The sequence below is a fragment of the Gorilla gorilla genome, chromosome 11 (assembly GCF_029281585.2).
Source record: "Gorilla gorilla gorilla isolate KB3781 chromosome 11, NHGRI_mGorGor1-v2.1_pri, whole genome shotgun sequence".
NCBI lineage: Eukaryota > Metazoa > Chordata > Mammalia > Primates > Hominidae > Gorilla > Gorilla gorilla.
In genome coordinates, this window is record NC_073235.2 from 73250085 (window position 1) to 73268851 (window position 18767).

The window sequence follows — 18767 nt, forward strand, 5'->3', positions numbered from 1 at the left end:
AGTGAACCGAGATCAGGCCACTGCACTCCAGCCTGGGTGACAGAGCGAGACTCCATCTCAAAAAAAAAAAAAAAAAATTAGTTGTACTTCTGTACACTAATGGCAAATAATCAGAAATTGAAATTTAAGCACTCTTTACAGTAGCATCAAAAAATATGAAATACTTTAGGAATAAGTCTGACAAAAGATGTTCAAGACCTGTACACTAGAAACTGCAAAACATGGCTGGGCGCCGTGGCTCAAGCCTGTAATCGCAGCACTTTGAGAGGCCGAAGTGGGCAGATTGCTTGAGCCTAGTTTGAGACCAGCCTGGGCAAAATGGCAAAACCATATCTCTACAAAAAAAATACAAAAAATGGCCGGGCGCAGTAGCTCACATCTGTAATCCCAGCACTTTGGGAGGCTGAGGTGGGCGGATCACCTGAGGTCAGGAGTTTGAGACCAGCCTGACTAACATGGAGAAACCCCGTCTCTACTAAAAAAAAAATACAACTTTAGCCAGGCGTGGTGGCACATGCCTGTAATCCCAGCTACTCAGGAGGCTGAGGCAGGAGAATCACCTGAACCCGGGAGGCGGAGGTTGCGGTGAGCCAAGACCATGCCATTGCACTCCAGCCTGGGCAACAAAAGCAAAACTCCATTTCAAAAAAAAAAAAAAATTAAAAGTTAGCCACGCATGTTCACAGGCCCCTGTAGTCTCAGCTACTTGGGAGGCTGAGGCAGGGGGATCACTTGAGCCCAGGAGGTCGAGTCTGCAGTGGGCCATGTGCTCCAGCCTGGGTGACACAGCAAGACCCTGTCTCAAAAAAGAAGAAAAAAAGCCCGGACGCGGTGGCTCACGCCTGTAATCCCAGCACTTTGGGAGGCCGGGGGGGGGGGGGGGGGGTGGATCACAAGGTCAGGAGTTCAAGACCAGCCTGATCAACATGGTGAAACCCCATCTCTACTAAAAAAATACAAAATGAGCCAGGCGTGGTGGCATATGCCTGTAATCCCAGCTACTCGGGAGGCTGAGGCAGGAGAATCGCTTGAACCCAGGAGGCGGAGGTTGCAGTGAGCCAAGATCATGCCACTGCACTCCAGCATGGGCGACAGAGCGAGACTCCATCACAAAAAAAAAAAAAAAAGAAGAAAAAAGAAAAAGAAAAGACACTACAAAACACTGCAAGATAAATTATTAAGGGAGATCTAAATAAATGAAGAGATATATAATCTTCATGGGTGAGAAAGCTCAATATTGACAAAATGTCAAATCTCTCCCAAATTCAATGTAATTGCAATCAAAAGTTCAGCAGGCTTTTCTGTAGAATTTGACAAGCTGATTTTAACATTTATATGGAAATGCAAGACAAAAAAAACAATAAAAAGCACCCAAAAACCTAGACTAGCCCAAACAACTCTTTTTTTTTTGACAGAGTCTCATTCTGTCACCCAGGCTGGAGCATAGTGGCACAATCATACCTCATTGCAGCTTCAAATTCCTGGGCTCAAGGGATTTTCCTGCCTCAGCCTCCTGAGCAGCTGGGACTACAGGTGCATGCCACCACACCAGGCTAATTTTTTTCATTTTTTGCAGAGGTGGGTCTCTTTGTGTTGCCAAGGGTGGTCTCAAACTCCTGGGCTCAAGAAATCCTGGCACCTTGGCCTCCCAAAGCACTGAAATTACAAGCCTGAGCCACCATGCCCAACCAACAACTGACAGAGAAGAACCAAGTTAGAAGACATACATTACTTGAATTCAAGAGTTATTATAAATCTACAGTAATCAAGATATTTTGAAATTGACATTAAGATTGATGAATAAAATAGATTAATGTAACATGATAGAGCCCAGAAATATACTGATTTATTTGGTCAGTTGATTTTTGGCAAAGGTACAAAGGCAATTCAGAGTAGAAAAAACATTTTTTAACAAATAGTGCTGGCTGGGCACAGTGGCTCATGCCTGTAATCCCAACACTTTGCAGGGCCGAGGCAGGCAGATCATCTGAGGTCAGGATTCTTTCTTTTTTTTTGAGACAGAGTCTCGCTCTGTCACCCAGGCTGGAGTGCAGTGGCACAGTCTCGGCTCACTGCAAGCTCCGCCTCCCGGGTTCACGCCATTCTCCTGCCTCAGCCTCCAGAGTAGCTGGGACTATAGGCGCCCGCCATGACGCCCAGCTAATTTTTTGTACTTTTAGTAGAGATGGGGTTTCACCGTGTTAGGCAGGATGGTCTCGATCTCCTGACCTTGTGATCTGCCCGCCTCGGCCTCCCAAAGTGCTGGGATTTTACAGGCGTGATCCACCACACCCAGCAAGGTCAGGATTTCAAGACCAGCCTGGCCAACATGGTGAAACCCTGTCTCTACTAAAAATACAAAAAAATTAGCTGGGTGTGGTGGCGGGCGCCTATAATCAATCCCAGCTACTTGGGAGGCTGAGGCAAGAGAATCACTTGAACCTGGGAGGCAGAGGTTGCAGTGAGCTGAGATCGCACCATTGCACTCCAGCCTGGGCAACAAGAGGGAAATTCCATCTCAAAAAAAAAAACAAAATAGTGCTCGAGTAATTGGAAAACCATACGTTTTTAAAAATAGACTTCAGGCCAGGCAAGGTGGCTCATGACTATAATCCCAGCACTTCGGGAGGCCAAGGCAGGTGGATCACGAGGTCAAGAGTTCAAGACCAGCCTGGCCAAGATGGTGAAATCCCATCTCTACTAAAAATACAAAAAATTAGCCAGGCATGGTGGTGGGTGCCTGTAATCCCAGCTACTCGGGAGGCTGAGGCAGGGGAATTGCTTGAACCCGGGAGGTGGAGGTTGCAGTGAGCCGTGATCACACAACTGCAGTCCAAGCCTGGGTGACAGAGCCAGACTTCGTCTCAAATAAATAAATAAATAAACAAACTAAAAATAGACTTCAATTCATACCTTGTACCATATAGAAAAATTAAGGAAGATGGATAGCAGACAAAAATGTAAAACCTAAACATATGAAACTTCTGGAAGAAAATAAAAGAGAAAATCTTTTTGGTCTAGGATTGGGCAAAAATTTCTTACATATAAAACACACAGGTCAGGTGTGGTAGCTCACACCTGTAATCCCAGCACTTTGGGAGGCTGAGGCAGGTGGATCCCTGAGGTCAGGAGTTTGAGACCAGCCTGGCCAACATGGAGAAATCCCATCTCTACTAAAAATACAAAAAAAATTAGCCAGGCATGGTGGCGGGCACCTGTAATCCCAACTATCTGGGAGGCTGAGGCAGGAGAATCACTTGAACCCGGGAGGTGGAGGTTGCAGTGAGCCGAGATCACGCCTTTGCACTCCAGCCTGAGTGACAAGAACAAAACTCTGTCTAAAAAAAAAAAAAAAAAAGATATAAAACACACAATAGTGATTTATAAAAGCAAAAATTTGATCTAGACTTCATCAAAATTAAAAGCTCCTGCTTTTGAAAGACACTTTAAGAGAATGAAAAGGCAATATATATGGATTTATTTATTAGTATATACATATTTATACTATATATGTGTGTGTATATATATTTTATATATAGTCCTATGCTACATAACATTTAAGTCAAGGACAGATTGCAGACAGTCAGTGGTCTCATAAGATTATATCATATTTTTACTGTACCTTTTCTATGTTTAGATATGTTTATTTATTTTTGAAACAAAGTCTCGCTATGTCACCCAGGCTGGAGTGCAGTGGCATGATCTTGGCTCACTGCAACCTCTGCCTCCCAGATTCAAGCGATTCTCATGCCACAGCCTCTCGAGTAGCTGGGATTACAGGCATGCACCACCACGCCCAGCTAGAGACAGGGTTTCATCATGTTGGCCAGGCTTGTCTTGAACTTCTGGCCTCAAGTGATTTATCTGCCTTAGCCTCCCAAAGTGCTGGGATTGCAGATCTGAGCCACCGAGCCTGGCCTAGATATGTTTAGATACACAAATATGTATCATTGTGTTATAATTGCCTATGGTATTCAGTACAGTAACATGCTATTGAGGTTGGTAGCCTAGGAGCAACAGGCCATACCATGCAGCCTAAGTGTATAGTAGGCTATGCCATCTAGGTTCATGTAAGTTCACTCTAGGATGTTCCCACAAGGATGAAATCACAAAATGACACATTTCTCAGAAAGTATCCCCACCATTAAGCAATATAAGACTGTATATAAACCCTCCCATCTAAATAATTAGAAAGGAAATTTTTAAACAGTCCCAATATTTGAACAAAGACTTCACCAAACAAAATATATGGACAGCAAATGAAAAAAGCACTCAAAATCATTAATCATTGGGGAAATTAACATTAAAACTACAATGAGATAATGCAACAGACCTAATAAAATGGCTAAAATTTAAAAGACTGCTCATGGAGAATCGCTTGAACCTGGGAGGCGGAGGTTGCCGTGAGCCGAGATCGCGCCATTGCATTCCAGCCTGAGCAACAAGAGCGAAACTCCATCTCAAAACAAAACAAAACAAAAGACTGCCTATACCTAGACTAAGTGAGGAAGTAGACGAACTGGAATTTTCATATGCTGCTGGTAAGAACATAAAACATACAATCACATTGCCAGTGTCTTAAAAAGTGAAACATACATATACCAAATGGCTCCTATGTGTTTACCCTATGTGTTTACCCTATGTGTTACTCCTATGTGTTTACCCTATGTGTACCCTAAGTGAAACATACATATACCAAAACACTCCTATGTGTTTACCCAAGAAAACGAAAGTATATGTCCATAGAACGTCTTTTTGTTTTTTTAATTTATTTTTATTTTATTTTATTTTAATTTATTTTATTAGAGACAGGGTCTCACTCTGTTGCCCAGGCTGGTCTCAAACTTCTGGGCTCAAGTGATCCTCCCACCTCAGCCTCTTGAGTAGTTAGGACTACAGGCACATGCCACCACACCCAGTTAATTTTTTTTATTTTTGTATTTTTTGTAGAGACAGAGTCTCACTATGTTACCCAGGCTGATCTCAAACACCTGACCTCAAGTGATCCTCCTGCCTTAGCCTCCCAAAGCATTAAAATTACAGGCATGAGTCACTGCACCCAGCCTAAAGTCGTACATGTGAATGTTAATAACAGCTCCATTTGTAACAGCCAGAAACTGAAAACAACCCAAATGTCCATCAACAAGTGAACAGATAAATTGTGGTATATCCATGCAATGGACTATTGCCTGGCAATAAAAAGGAATGAACTATTGATTTTGCAACATGATTAAATCTGAAATTATGATGCTGAGTTAAAGAAGCTAGACAAGGCCGGGCTCGGTGGCTCATGCCTGTAATCCCAGCACTTTGGGAGGCCGAGGCGGGCGGATCATGAGGTCTGGAGATCGAGACCATCCTGGCTAACACAGTGAAACCCCGTTTCTACTAAAAATATAAAAAGTTAGTCGGGCATGGTTGTGGGCACCTGTAGTCCCAGCTACTCGGGAGGCTGAGGCAGGAGAACGGCGTGAACCCGGGAGGCAGAGGTTGCAGTGAGCCGAGATCACGCCACTGCACTCCAGCCTGGGCGACAGAGCAAGACTCCATCTCAAAAAAAAAAAAAAAAAAAGAGGCCAGATAAAAAAGTATATACTGTATAATTCCATTGATATAAAATTGTAGAAAATACAAAGACCTATGGTGGTAAAAGGCAGATCAGTAATGGCTTAGGAATGAGAGGAAGAACAGAAGATCTTTTTTAAAAAAAAAAAGAGAGTTCATTTAATATTTTTGGAGGTACACCTTCACCTCCTCCTCCTTCTTTGGCCTAAGGTAAGGTAGGGAATACTTGGCTACTAACTGTTCTGTCCTAGAAGGAATGAGGAGGATGGTGTTCATTGCAGGCCATAACTTAACCTCTCTTTTTTCTGTTCCATGTCACATGTCCGTCTTTCATATCTGCAGCCATCTAGTCCAAAATATCTAGACTTTTCCAGAAGAATCTCTTTTTGGATCTATTTTCCATGCAACATAGAGGCTTAGACTGCCTCTATCTTGATTCATCAGTCACTATTTCTCCATTGCTTTCTTCCCTCTAAAAATGTTGAACTTAATGATGGTCAGCCCTGCCTCAATTCTCTTTGTTATGGATGTAGGCTTTTCAAAATTTTATATTATTTTAATAAAGGTGTTGGGAGGAAGAGATGACAAGCATAGCTGCTTAGTTTGTAACCTTGAACAAAAAGTTATCAAATTGCATTTTAAACGACTACTCTGGCTCTTGAATGGAGATTTGATAGAGGGGATAAGAGTGAATGAAGTGACATTAGGAGACAGTTGCAGTAATCCAAGTAAAGGATGCTGGTAGCTTGGCCTAAAGTGGTAGAAGTGGAAACAGAGAAAAGTGCATGGTGTGGAGAGTTATTCAGAATATAAAATTGACATGACTGGGTTATGAATTGGATATGGGGAAAGAAAAAAAAAAAAAGACGTTTGCCCAGGCTTCTTACTTGCCAGTGGTTATAGTCACTAAGATAGGGACTGAAAGAGGACGAGATTTCTGGTAGAAAAAACATTAATATAGTTTTAGAGCTATCGAGCTTGTATCATTGATACATCCAAAAGAAGAAGTCAAGGAGGCTCATGCTATGTGAATTCAGAGGTGAGGTCTGAGAAGACGTGTATTAGGGAGTTATTGATGGACAATGAGCCAAGCTGAATAGATGAAATCTCTTAGAAAATGATTATGAATAAGAAGAGGAAAGGGTTGTAGTATACTGAAAAAAAACAGCCACATATGCCTCTTGCCAAATTTGCATGACTCTGCAATGTGATTTTTGTCTCCCACTAAAAGGAGGAGTTTATTTCTCCACCCCTGGAGTCTGAACTGGCCTTGTGTCTTGTTCTGACCAATAGAATATGGTGAAAGTGATGAGGGGGAATCTGAGCCTAGAAGTCAAGAGGACTGGCAGCTTCTGCTCTTGCCCTTGAGACCACCATGTTAAGAAGCCTAGATTAACCCTTTGAGAAGGTAAACGACAATGAGACAAAGGCTCAGCCAACAGCCACCACCAACACCCATACATGAGAATAAAGTCATAGATTACCGGGGCCCCAGTCAGCCACCAGACAAGTACATGAGTGACCACACATATGAGCAGCAGAAGCCCTCAGCCAAGCCAACCTCAACTTGCTACCCCACAGAATCATGATCAAATAAAATATTTGCCATTTTTTTAGCCTCTAAGTTTCTCTTTTTTTTCTCTTTTGTTTTTAGACAGAGTCTCGCTCTGTCACCCAGGCTGGAGTGCAGCGGCACAATCTTGGCTCACTGCAACTTCCGCCTCCGGGGTTCAAGCAATTCTCCTGTCTCAGCCTCCCAGGTAGCTGGGACTACAGGTGCACACCACCACACCTGGCTAATTTTTGTATTTTTTAGTAGAGACAGCTTTTCACCATGTTGGCCAGGCTGGTCTCGAACTCCTGACCTCAGGTGATTCGCCCGCCTTGGCCTCCCAAAGTGCTGGGATTACATTTAGCCACTAAGTTTCAAGATTGGTTGTTATGCAGTGATAGACCACTGATGCAGTAGCCGAGGAGTCTTGAGAAACTCCAATATTTAAATATTCAGTAGAGAAATGTAAATTGGCCAAAAAAAAAAAAAAAAAAGAGGTAGTCAGAAACAGTAAGAAAATCAGAAAGGTACAATGTCACAGATACAAGATACAGACCCACAGAAACAAAGCAAAATGTTTTCAGAATAAAGGAATACAATGTGTCAAATATAGCCGAAAGGTCAAATAAAATGAGATGAAAAGTTACTTTTGAATTTAATGACATGAAGGTTGTGGTAACACAGTGACAACTGGGGCAGAGGGAAAACTTATAAGCTCCGCTTTGCACAAATAGAGTTTGAGATGTCTATGGGATATTTAAGTATATTTGTCCAGCATGTAGTTAGATAATATGTGACCTGAAGCTCAGTTTAGGGCCAGTCAGCATAAAGGTGGTCGATAAAACCGTCAGTGTAAATGAGATCACCAGGGAGACCATGTCGACGGGTGGGAGGGGATCTTAGCACACAGCAAGGTTTTATAGTGTGAGCACAGGTAGAAAACACACAAAGAAGCTCATGAAGAGGAGAACTGGGAGAATGAGGTTCATGAAAGACAAGAGAAAAGTGTTTCAGAAAGAAACGAGAAAGACCAGGCATGCTGGCTCATGCCTGTAATCCCAACACTTTGGGAGGCCAAGGTAGGAGGATCATTTGAGCCCAGGAGTTCAAGACCAGCCAGGGCAACACAGGAAGGCCTCATCTCTACAAAAATATAAATAAAAAAATTACCCAGGCATGGTGGCACACACTATAGTCCCAGCTATTCCGGTGGCTGAGGAGGGAGGATAGCTTAAGACTGGGAGGTGGAAACTGCAGTGAGTTGTGACGGCGCCACTGCACTCCAGCCTGGGCCACAGAGCAAGACCCTGTTGATGCAGGGTAAGTGAGTGCCAAAGTGGACCTTAGCTCACTGGGTTCTCGGTTTTGCCCAGGAAAGAATTTAAGGGCAAGCCAAGGGTGGAAGAAAACAGCTTTATTGAAGAGGCAGTGTTACAGCTCTGTGACTGCTCCTGCAAAGCAGGAGCATTAGGCAGAGAGTAGCAGCTCAGGGCATTTTGCAGTCATAGTTACACTCATTTTTACTTGCATGCAGATTAAGGGATGGTTTATGCAGAAATTTCTAGGGAAGGGGTAGTAACCATTGGGCCATTTCCACGGAAAGGGGTGGTAACTACCAAGTGTTGCTATGGCAATAGTAAATTGACATGGCACACAGTGGGTATATCTGATTGAAAGCTGATTTTGTCCTGGCCCTGTTTTAGCTAGTTCTCAATCTGGTCCAGTGTCCAAGCCCTGCCTCTCGAGTCGAGTCCTGCCTCCTACCTCACCATCTAAAAAAAAAAAAAAAAAAAAAAAAAAAAAAAAAAAAAAAAAGAGGCCAGGCGCGGTGGCTTACGCCTGTAATCCCAGCACTTTGGGAGGCCGAGGCAGGCGGATCACGAGGTCAGGAGATCGAGACCATCCTGCCTAACACGGTGAAACCCCGTCTCTACTAAAAATACAAAAAATTAGCCGGGCATAGTGGCGTGCGCCTGTAGTCCCAGCTACTCGGGAGGCTGAGGCAGGAGAATGGCGTGAACCCAGGAGGCGGAGCTTGCAGTGAGCCGAGATCGAGCCACTGCACTGCAGCCTGGGCGACAGAGCGAGACTCCGTCTCAAAAAAAAAAAAAAGGAATGAGAAGTAATTATGTCAAATGCAGTACAAAAATCTCCTAAGGCAAGAAGCAGAAGGTCCCCTCTCACATACCGCTCTGAATCTGACACTATTGGCCAGAGCAGTTTCAGCAGTGCGGTGCAAAGCCAGCAAGGGCAAGCTGAGCAATGATGAAAATTAGAATATGGATGCCCACATGTAGAGACTCTTGGTGCTCAGGACAGGGGAAAAAAGGGCACTTTTGAGGGCCATGTGCTTTGTTTTCTGTTTCATTTTGTTTTGAGACTGACTTAAATTTGTTTATTAATTGAGGGGAAACACCCCAGTGGAATGTTTTTCCAACATTTGCTTTCCCCAGCTTTTATGAAAAGCCCTTTAACTTGTGTTTAGTTTTAACAACATCACCTTTCATGTCAATATATAATTGGGTACAATTCCCAGGTTTATTTGCTTTTAGATTAGTTGATTCTCAATTGAGTGGGGGTGGGGCGGGGCCTTTTTCTCACAGCTATCTTCAAGTCACAGTCAGAGGAAGTATCTTGTACTTCAAGAGTTCCTAAACAGCACTAAGAAAAAAAAGCAAAATTCCCTGGTCAAGTAAATTTGAGAAAGCCTACACATTAAAAAAAACTCCCTCTGAGAAACTGACAAAGTATATTAGCATACTAAAGCCTCTGAGACATTCTACATTAAACAAAAAACTTTAACAGTTTAACAAACAAACTAATTTCCTCCAGGGGGAATGCTTTTTTCTCTGCATGTTAATAACATACCAGAAGAATTTTCCCTTATCACCAGTTTAGGAAACCCTGCTGTAGCCGATTGATTCTACCTACGGATTCCTTTTGGGTTTTACAATAGAGAGATTCTTCTCCATTTTATCTCTAGATTTAGGGATTCCTGTTACCTCAGGGACTTGGAGCCCTCCCTAGACTATTTATAGTAAAGAATGGTGATGATACCACCAGTTATTACCTTAGGAACCCCTTTGTAACACCAGGGTCAGTGGGTACTTAACAAAATTTTGGGCTAAGGGCAAAGATGATTGAGGAGAGCTCAGCAAGAGACATCTTTAACTAAGGGTAACAAAATTCCCAGTCCGTGAAAGGATTGTTAAGTTATTAAACACTTTCCTAGGATATGAGTTGGTGACAGGATCCAAGTGCCTCCTTATATGTCTGGAGGAAGCCATCAACTAAACTACAATGACTATAAGATACAAAATTGGGAATGGTAACATATTTTGAAGTTCTGTTGAAATAAAGAATCATGATATTAATACCCATGGAAATGAAAGGGCGATCAACACTATGGTTTGAAAAGGGGGAAATTGTAGAGCACAGATGTGTTCATGTGGCAGTGTGCTGTCTCTAGCAATACTCAGAGAAGAGAGAGAACAATGAAATTCTGATTGGCCCCAGTGTGAGCCCAGATGAGGTTCAGCTGCTAACTTTCTCTTTCACATCTTATGAAAGTCATTTAAGCACAACTAACTTTTTTTTTTTTTTTGAGACAGAGTCTTGCTCTGTTGCCCAGGACAGAGTGCAGTAGTGACTCAATCTCGGCTCACTGCAGCCTCCACCTCCTAGGCTCAAACGGTCCTCCTGCCTCAGCCTCCCAAGTAGCTGGAATTACAGGAGTGGCCCACCATGCCCAGCTAATTGTTGTATTTTTAATAGATACGGGGGTTTCACCATATCACCCAGGCTGGTCTCGAACTCCTGGCCTCAAGTGATCCACCTGCCTCAGCCTCCCAAAGTGCTGGGATTATAGGCGTCAGCCACTATGCCCAACCCGACCAACCTTTTTTAAAATAAATATTTAAAAAATTGGTATTTCACATATATACTAGTATTTACATTTATCCACACATCAAGAATTGGAGGATAATAATCATTTCCATGAAGCCTACAATAACAATGTTTTGGCTCCAGGCTCCCTCTACTGTCTTTGAAATAATAAACAAACAAAACCCTCCTGACTATGAAAGTCAAAACAAACACAATCTCATGCAGTAATAAAGGATATCCTTAGTATGATAATCAGGAAGTTCAGTATTTGAAGAAAGTTGAAAAAATATAAACTACTTAATAAAATATTAATATAAATAAAGCCATATGAAGTTGCCATTATTTGACCATTTTTTATCCACGAATGGTAATTTCATATGGTTTGACCTAATATATGAATGTTTAATTGTCAAAGAATAGTAGGGTATGTGTGTGTTTGTGTGTGTGTGTGTGTGTGTGTGTGTATGTGGTGTGTTGCAGGAAAGATGGTTGCTTTTAATAAATAATATCTATTATTAAATTCCCTAAATGCATTGGTTAATTTATATGATGTTTCTTGACAAATATTAACTACAGGATATGTAAAGTCCATGTCTTATAGGAATATATGTATTATAATTTGGGTTTAGAAGAAAAAAAATCGGCCTTCAGATTAATAAATGTGAAAATACAAAATGTTTCACATGAAAAGGTAAATGAAAGAAATGCAGCAAAGCCACATGCTTACAAGAGGAAAGCTGGAAATAAAATAGTTAACATTTTAACTGAGAGAAGGAAGTAGGGCAATTTGCATAGACTTCAAACAATCTCACACTGTTGAGAAAACCAGCAAATCCTGGAAAGAATTAGAGGTAAAAGCCAAAGTCAATACACTTCAAATACCCTGGGTACTTCACAGTAACTAACAAGAAAGCATCTTCTGGGTAAGTTGACACTTCACATGAAATAAATATTAATTCCGTGGTTGGTAGTTTTCCAAAAAGTTAATATTTTACAGTTCAGAAATTTGGTTTCTTAAATTTGCCTTTGAAGCTCGAAGAATGCCTTTTGAAGTTGTTTTCATAGTCCTAGGAATTGAGTCTAAAAATGAAAGATGCCACCAAAGATTTGTTTACAAAGATGTTCATCAAAACCTTATTTTTATAGTTTACTGTTCACCAATTAAATCTTATGTCTGGCATAATGCCTGGTATATACTAAGTACTCAACAATTTTTTTTTTTTTTTTTTTTTTTAAGACGTAGTCTCACTCTGTCGCCTGGACTGGAGTGCAGTGGCGCGATCTCGGCTCACTGCAAGCTCCGCCTCCCGGGTTCACGCCATTCTCCTACCTCAGCCTCCCGAGTAGCTGGGACTACAGGCGCCTGCCACCACGCTTGGCTAATTTTTTGTATTTTTAGTAGAGACGAGGTTTCACCGTGTTAGCCGGGATGGTCTCGATCTCCTGACCTCGTGATCCGCCCGCCTAGGCCTCCAAAAGTGCTGGGATTACAGGCGTGAGCCACCGTGTCCAGCCCTCAACAAATATTTTTGAAACAATGAATTACATAAGAAAAGTTGAAAATTTTCAAATTGGGGACTGTTTGAATAAATTATGGATAAATATTATACAGCCATTAAAAATGTTTTGAGACTTAAATACATTTGGGAAATGTTTAAGAGGGAAAGTTAAGCAAAAAGGATGCTAGCACCGTGTACACATCTAATGCAAATGTTGTAAAATATATATATATATGTGAGCACAAAGAGGATAGAAGGAAAAATAGAATTATTGACTGAGGTTATTACTGAGTGGTAGAATTCTGGATGGTTTTAATTTCTTCTTTTGTGTTTCTCTGCATTTGTTTTATAATTAGAAAAACACTAAAAGTGATTTAAACATTTTTAACATAAGGCACTGCTAACATTCAGATCTGTAATAAAAATGAGTCCATTAAAAAATCAGGGAGTTAGCCAGGCATGGTAGCTCACGCCATGTAATCCCAGCACCTTGGAAGGCCAAAGTGGGTGAATTGCTTGCGCCCAGGAGTTTGAGACCAGCCTACGCAACATAGTGAGACCTTGTCTATATAAAAAAAGAAAAAAAAAATTAGTGGGGGGCAGTGGCCTGTGCCTGTAGTCCTAGCTACTCAGGAGGCTGAGGGGATACAGAGGTTGCAGTGAGCTGAGAGGTCAGGCCACTGCACTCCAGCTTTGCAGCCTGGGCTACAGAGCAAGAGTCTCTTTTAAAAAAAAATCAGGGAGTTTAATGAAATGTAGTTGTGGGATGATTCAATATTTGTATAAGACTGGCTCTTCCTCTCCACTTTGTTAGAACGAACTCTTGCTAGACAGGCACTTTTGGTAATTTATTCAGTGGTGTAAATGCACAGGCCAGGGCTAAACTGTGCTTTATTTTTGAGTATAACACTAATAATAACTTCTGCAGAAAAGTTAGGTGACTTATTTCTCAAGTTATACAAATAAAGATGAAATGTAGTGCTTTTTCATCAGAGAGAAGCAAAATAATCATCAGGGGTTCAAATAGGCACTGGACCAGGCACTTTACCTAATGATCTTTAATTCTTACGGCTATCCTGAAAGTACTTTTATTTATATACAGAATATTATGGTAGAAGTAATAATATCTCAGTTGTTGACGAATTGTCATGTGTGAGGCTCTGTGTCAGGGGCTTTATTTTCTCTCATTCCATGTTCTGAGCTACAGGGGCAGGTAGTGCATGTATTTCCACTTGGCACTTGAAGACCTTGAGGCCCAAGGTGGAAGCCAGATCACTCTAACCACTCCTCGATGTGGAGAAAATACTTTTATTCTCCAAGGTCATGAATCTTTTTTTTTTTAATACAGGGTCTCACTTTGTCGCCCAGGCTAGAATGCAGTGGCACAATCAAGGCTCACTACAGCTTCGACCCCCCCTTACCCAACCCCACCCGTGCCACTATGCCCAGTTAATTTTTTATATTTTTTGTGGAGACAGCGTTTCGCCATGTTGCCCAAGCTGGTCTGAAACACCTGAGCTCAAGCGATCCACACACCTCGGCCTCCCGAAGTGCTGGGATTGCCAGGTGCGGTGGCTCACGCCTGTAATCCCAGCACTTTGGGAGTCTGAGGCGGGCGGATCACGAGGTCAGGAGATCGAAACCATCCTGGCTAACACGGTGAAACCTCGTCTCTACTAAAAATACAAAAAAATTAGCCAGGCATGGTGGCGGGCGCCTGTAGTTCCAGCTACTCGGGAGGCTGAGGCAGGACAATGGCGTGAACCCGGGAGGCGGAACTTGCAGTGAGCCGTGATCGCGCCACTGCACTCCAGCCTGGGCGACAGAGGGAGACTCCGTCTCAAAAAAAAAAGTGCTGGGATTACAAGTGTGAGCCACCGTGCCCAGCCCATTAATCCATTTTTGCTCCCTTCAGGAGCAGTAAGTAAACTAAACACTGCATTCTACAAATGAACTTGAGCTTTTCTGTCAGGGGGAAGAATAGGTAGAGAAAGAAAGTTTAATCAAATTTGAGGTTTTCTTACACTTCCTTGCAGTGGATCAATGGGAATAACCAGTCAGCCATTATCCATTCATCAGTACTAAGCAAATTCAGCAAAACTAATGTTTTCAAATGTGTTGATCAAGACGTACCCTTGGCCTTGTTTAAATGAAAAGTCCTCAATCAAACAAGACATCTTCTATGTAAGGGTGTTCCTGTAATAAGAGGAGGCAGTGGCCTGCTATGTCCTTATCAAACTAGGGATGTATTTGTCAATGACTCCACTGAGTTCTTTTCAAAAACTTCCATTCTGGCATTTTTCCTTTGCCTCCTACCTATCATCAAGGGCTCACAGGAGATTTAAAGAATGAATGTGAACAGATGACTAAGAGAATTAAAAAATGGCCACGTCTCTGTATTCTCTTGGTTCCGGAAATGGTCCAGCTGGTTCTATTTTTATTATAATAATAATAAAATTTGCTATTTATTAAGCATCTTCTACATGTCAGAGCTTTATACATTTTTATGTCATTTTAGCTTCACAACCATCTACCAAGGTACATATCCTCAGCGGGTACCAACTCCAGAAATTAAATAGGGAGTACACCTGATATTATGTGTCTACCATGTGAAAGTCGAATCCAGATTTGAGTCCAACAAACACGCGTCCTTCAAAACACGTTGCCTAGCAACAAATTGATTCAAGTTACTTCCGGCATCCCAAGTGGAGAAAAATAACCAATTCCTTCCTAGAAGCCAAGCTTGAGGGACCTTTAGAATTCTGTAACAGAAAACCTCCCCACCCCCTACTGTGACCCAAGCAGTTACTTAAACACTAATACCTCCCATTGGCCGGCGTGGCAGAACAGCAGCTCTGGCGCTAGAGGGAACCTGGGCTGCTCTAGCTGGGGGACAGCCGGGTCTCTGGTTCTAATCACTTGAATCTGACTTCTGGGAAAACTGGCGTCCAGGGACTCCCCCCGGAGACCCATAATCTTCTTGGGGCGACCTCAGGTTGGGGGACTAAGTCCTGCAGGGGACACTTGTTCATCCACTACCAGGGACACCCATCTCTCCCAACTCAAGACTTCTTTTTACTCCCCAAGTTTAAAACTCTGAGGCCACCCCGCCCCCTTCCCTCTCCCTCGTTTAGAATCAGGTATGGACACTGACATTCCAACCTTCTTTCCTTCTTCGGCGCTCCTGAAGGTAACCGGTGCGCGTGCGCACGTCAATCCGAGGGTGTGTGCGCCCAGTTTCCGGCGCCGGGGGACACCCACAACCACGGGGCTGTCCCTCAGCGCGGCCGCCCGCCCCGCCCCGCCCCCCCCGGACCCGCCTCCCAGCCCCGCCCCCCGGACCCGCCTCCCAGCCCCGCCCCGGGCCCTCCTCGCCCCGCCCGCTCCGTCCCGCGCCCTCCACCGCCCTACGGCCTGGGCCCGCCTCCACCCTGCCTCTCCGTGGCTCCCTGGGCTGCCCCCGCCCCCGCCCCCGCCCCCGCCACCTCCCCCGCCGTCGCCCAATTCCCCCAGCCCCCACCCTCGGCTGCTGCCCGAGCTTCCTCCACGCGCCGTGCAGTCTCCACGGCGACGCTGCGTTCCCGACTCGGAGCCCCCAGCTCCGCGCGAGCAGCTAGCCGGGCTGGCTCTCGGTGTGTGCCCTTCGAATGGTCGGCTGAAGAGGGCCGCCAGCTGGTAAGACACTCCGAGGCAACGACCGGTCTCCCTCTCCCTAGCCCGGTGTGCAGTCTGACCCAGCCCCCACAGCAGACCACCTCCAGACCGGGCGCCCGAGCCTGCGGACCGCTCTACCGCACCTGGTTCCGGCTCTGGGCCCCGGGCCCCGTGGCTGCCAGGAGCCGCCGGGAAGGGAGGATGCGCGCCACTGGGGTGCGCCTGGCTCGCGGCACCCTCCTCCCGCAGTGGTCGGAAGAGGTGAGGAAGCGCCGTTCGTGTCTACACGGGTGTGGAGATAACTGGGCGATTCTGACAGGCTTGTCTACACTACCATTCTTTGACCTGCCGGTGCACACGCACCAACTCCTTCCCCGCAAATAACGAACATGGCCCAGCCCATCCCAGGGCTTCCCGACCCCCTTCCCTCAGTCCTTGCCCTTGCCCGGAATTCTTTTACTTATTTTTGGAAAATTAGTTAAGACATCACTACTAGCTAGATATAACTTGCTAGCCATACAAATTTCGATGGAATTTGGACAAATCATTTATATTCCCGGGCCTTATTCTCATCTTATGAGATGATGAAATTGACTTGAAACTTCCAAAATGTTGATATTGTTCTTTTGACTACTCAAACTACTCTACACTGAGCCCCTGTGGCATTTAAAGTAACACATGGTATAATGATCAATTTATTGTTTGGCATAGGTGTCTTGGCGGAATCTTATTTTTACCCTAGGAGAACCCCTGGAAGTCGCTTTTTAAAAATCTGAAAAGGACACTGGAAATGTCTTTTAATATGTTTCATTTTTCTAAAAACCAAATACAATGATCCCCAAATCCAACTTATTTTTTAATTTTTATTTTGTTTTTTGTGAATTGAAATAGTTTTGGTTTCTGTAACCTCTGGAGAACAATAATAACAATAGCATTTCTCTTTAAGTGTTAAGAGTTTTCCAGAGCTGAAATTCCAGCATCTCTAGGTATTTCACTGCACCCACTCCAGAATTCCAGAGCTTTCTACCTACGCTCACCGGTTGAGCCACATCCTCAGTGTTTTCTCCCTTCTTTGCCCCATCCAGTTTCGGCGTTTAGAACTGGTTTCATTTGTGACAATTCACCTTCAGGACTGGCCTCCCTGAGCTGTAAATATTAACAATAGTATAGGAGGAGGAGTTATAGTAATTGCAGTTCTGGCAGGAGATGAGTGCTACTATTATTATTTATTGGTAGCTAATTATTTTAACCTTTGCAATTTAACTCTATAAGGTAGGTGGTGTTTTTATCCACACTTTACAGTTGAGGAACTGAATCACAGAGAGGTTAAGGAATTTGCTCAAGGTCACACAATTTACTGGGATTTAAACATAGACAACCTGACTCCAGAGTCTGGAATCCTAGCACTGTATTACACTGTAAAGGAAATATATAAAATTTATATTTAGTCAGTTTAAAAAATGAATGTAAGTGATGGATGATCCTTGACACCATTTGTATACACATTTGAAGCTATGCCATGAAATATAGTTCCTGCATCATGTAATGTTTCCCCCACCAAGCTCCCTGAGGATAGAGGATAGTGCTTAATCAGCTCTGTCTCTCCTTCTCACCAGAGTTGCAGGGCCTGAGTGTGTAGCTAGCTAGCTATTTATTCATTCTGTCTTTGCCTATTAGACTACAAGGTAGCTTATAAAAACCAGTAGCACAAAACAGTAAAACAATTGCATAAGTGGGATGAAGAAAAACATATAATGTCTTCCAATATTACAAGAGAAATCTAAAATAAAAATTTTTTGAAATCTGAATTTTAAATGTTGGTAATTCATTTTATAAAAGGTGTTTTTGTTTTTTTGTTTTGTTTTTCCTGAAGTCTGTGGAGTGTGGAGTCCAAATAATACCAATTGGGGAGGTTCAGAATCTTGTGGCCTCTGGTTGCATGACTCCTAAACTACAATTTCTGAATTTCGTGGCTAATTTGTTAATCCTGCAAAGGCAGTCTGGTCCCCAGGCAAGAAGAGGGTTTGCTTTGGGAAAGGGTGGTTATCATCTTTGTTTCAGTGTTAACTGTAAACTGATTTCTTCCCAAAGTTAGTTTAGCCTATACCTAGGAAAGAACAAGGGCAGCTAGGAGGTTAGAAGCTAGATGGCATCAGTTAAGTCAGATCTGTGTCACTGTCATAATTTTCTCACTGTTATAATCTTTGCAAAGGCAATTTCACCTCTGTCCTTCCAGTTCTGCCTCCACTGCCTGCTGACTTCCTTAGGTATCTCCAGTCCTTGAGCCCAAAAGAAAGAATTTGATTGGTCCTGGTAATCACTATTCCTCAGTTTGGGCAGTATGGGAAATTACATTGTAGCCCCTTAAAGGGAAGCATTTGTTATAGTATTTTGAAGCTTGCTCTGTGACATACATATAAGAAGTTAGTACCCGTTTCACATATAAGATTCTGAACTTCTCAAAGTAGAGTATCTTCATCTTTGTGTCCCCAGAGTTTAGCATAGTTATATGTGACATGTAGTAGGTGCTCATCAAATGTCTGGTATTGTATTATTATTGTCTTTTTTTTTAGAGACAGAGTCCCACTCTCTTGCCCAGGCTGGAGTACAGT

The 18767-nt window shown here is 43.2% G+C and overlaps 1 protein-coding gene and 1 long non-coding RNA gene across 15 annotated transcripts in view; one reads left to right on the top strand and one right to left on the bottom strand.

Annotated features, from left to right (window-relative positions):
• LOC109025985 (uncharacterized) overlaps positions 1–15779 on the bottom strand; it is a 46175-nt gene extending 30396 nt beyond the window's left edge. For 2 of the 3 annotated variants that reach the window (XR_010129614.1, XR_010129612.1), the window contains exon 1: positions 15656–15738. This is a non-coding gene — a long non-coding RNA (uncharacterized lncRNA). Of the gene's footprint in view, positions 1–15655 lie in introns of all 3 variants that reach the window. The other variant, XR_010129613.1, reaches the window with a different exon arrangement.
• ERICH2 (glutamate rich 2) overlaps positions 15427–18767 on the top strand; it is a 28536-nt gene continuing 25195 nt past the window's right edge. For 2 of the 12 annotated variants that reach the window (XM_063694978.1, XM_063694979.1), the window contains exon 1: positions 15895–16176. Coding sequence is in view for 6 of the 12 variants with exons in the window: in XM_055380263.2 (XP_055236238.1) it covers positions 15644–16176 (533 nt within the window). In the remaining 6 variants the exon portion in view is untranslated. Of the gene's footprint in view, positions 15497–15516; positions 16417–18767 lie in introns of those variants that run through there. The other 10 variants (XM_063694977.1, XM_055380272.2, XM_055380265.2 and 7 more) reach the window with 9 other exon arrangements.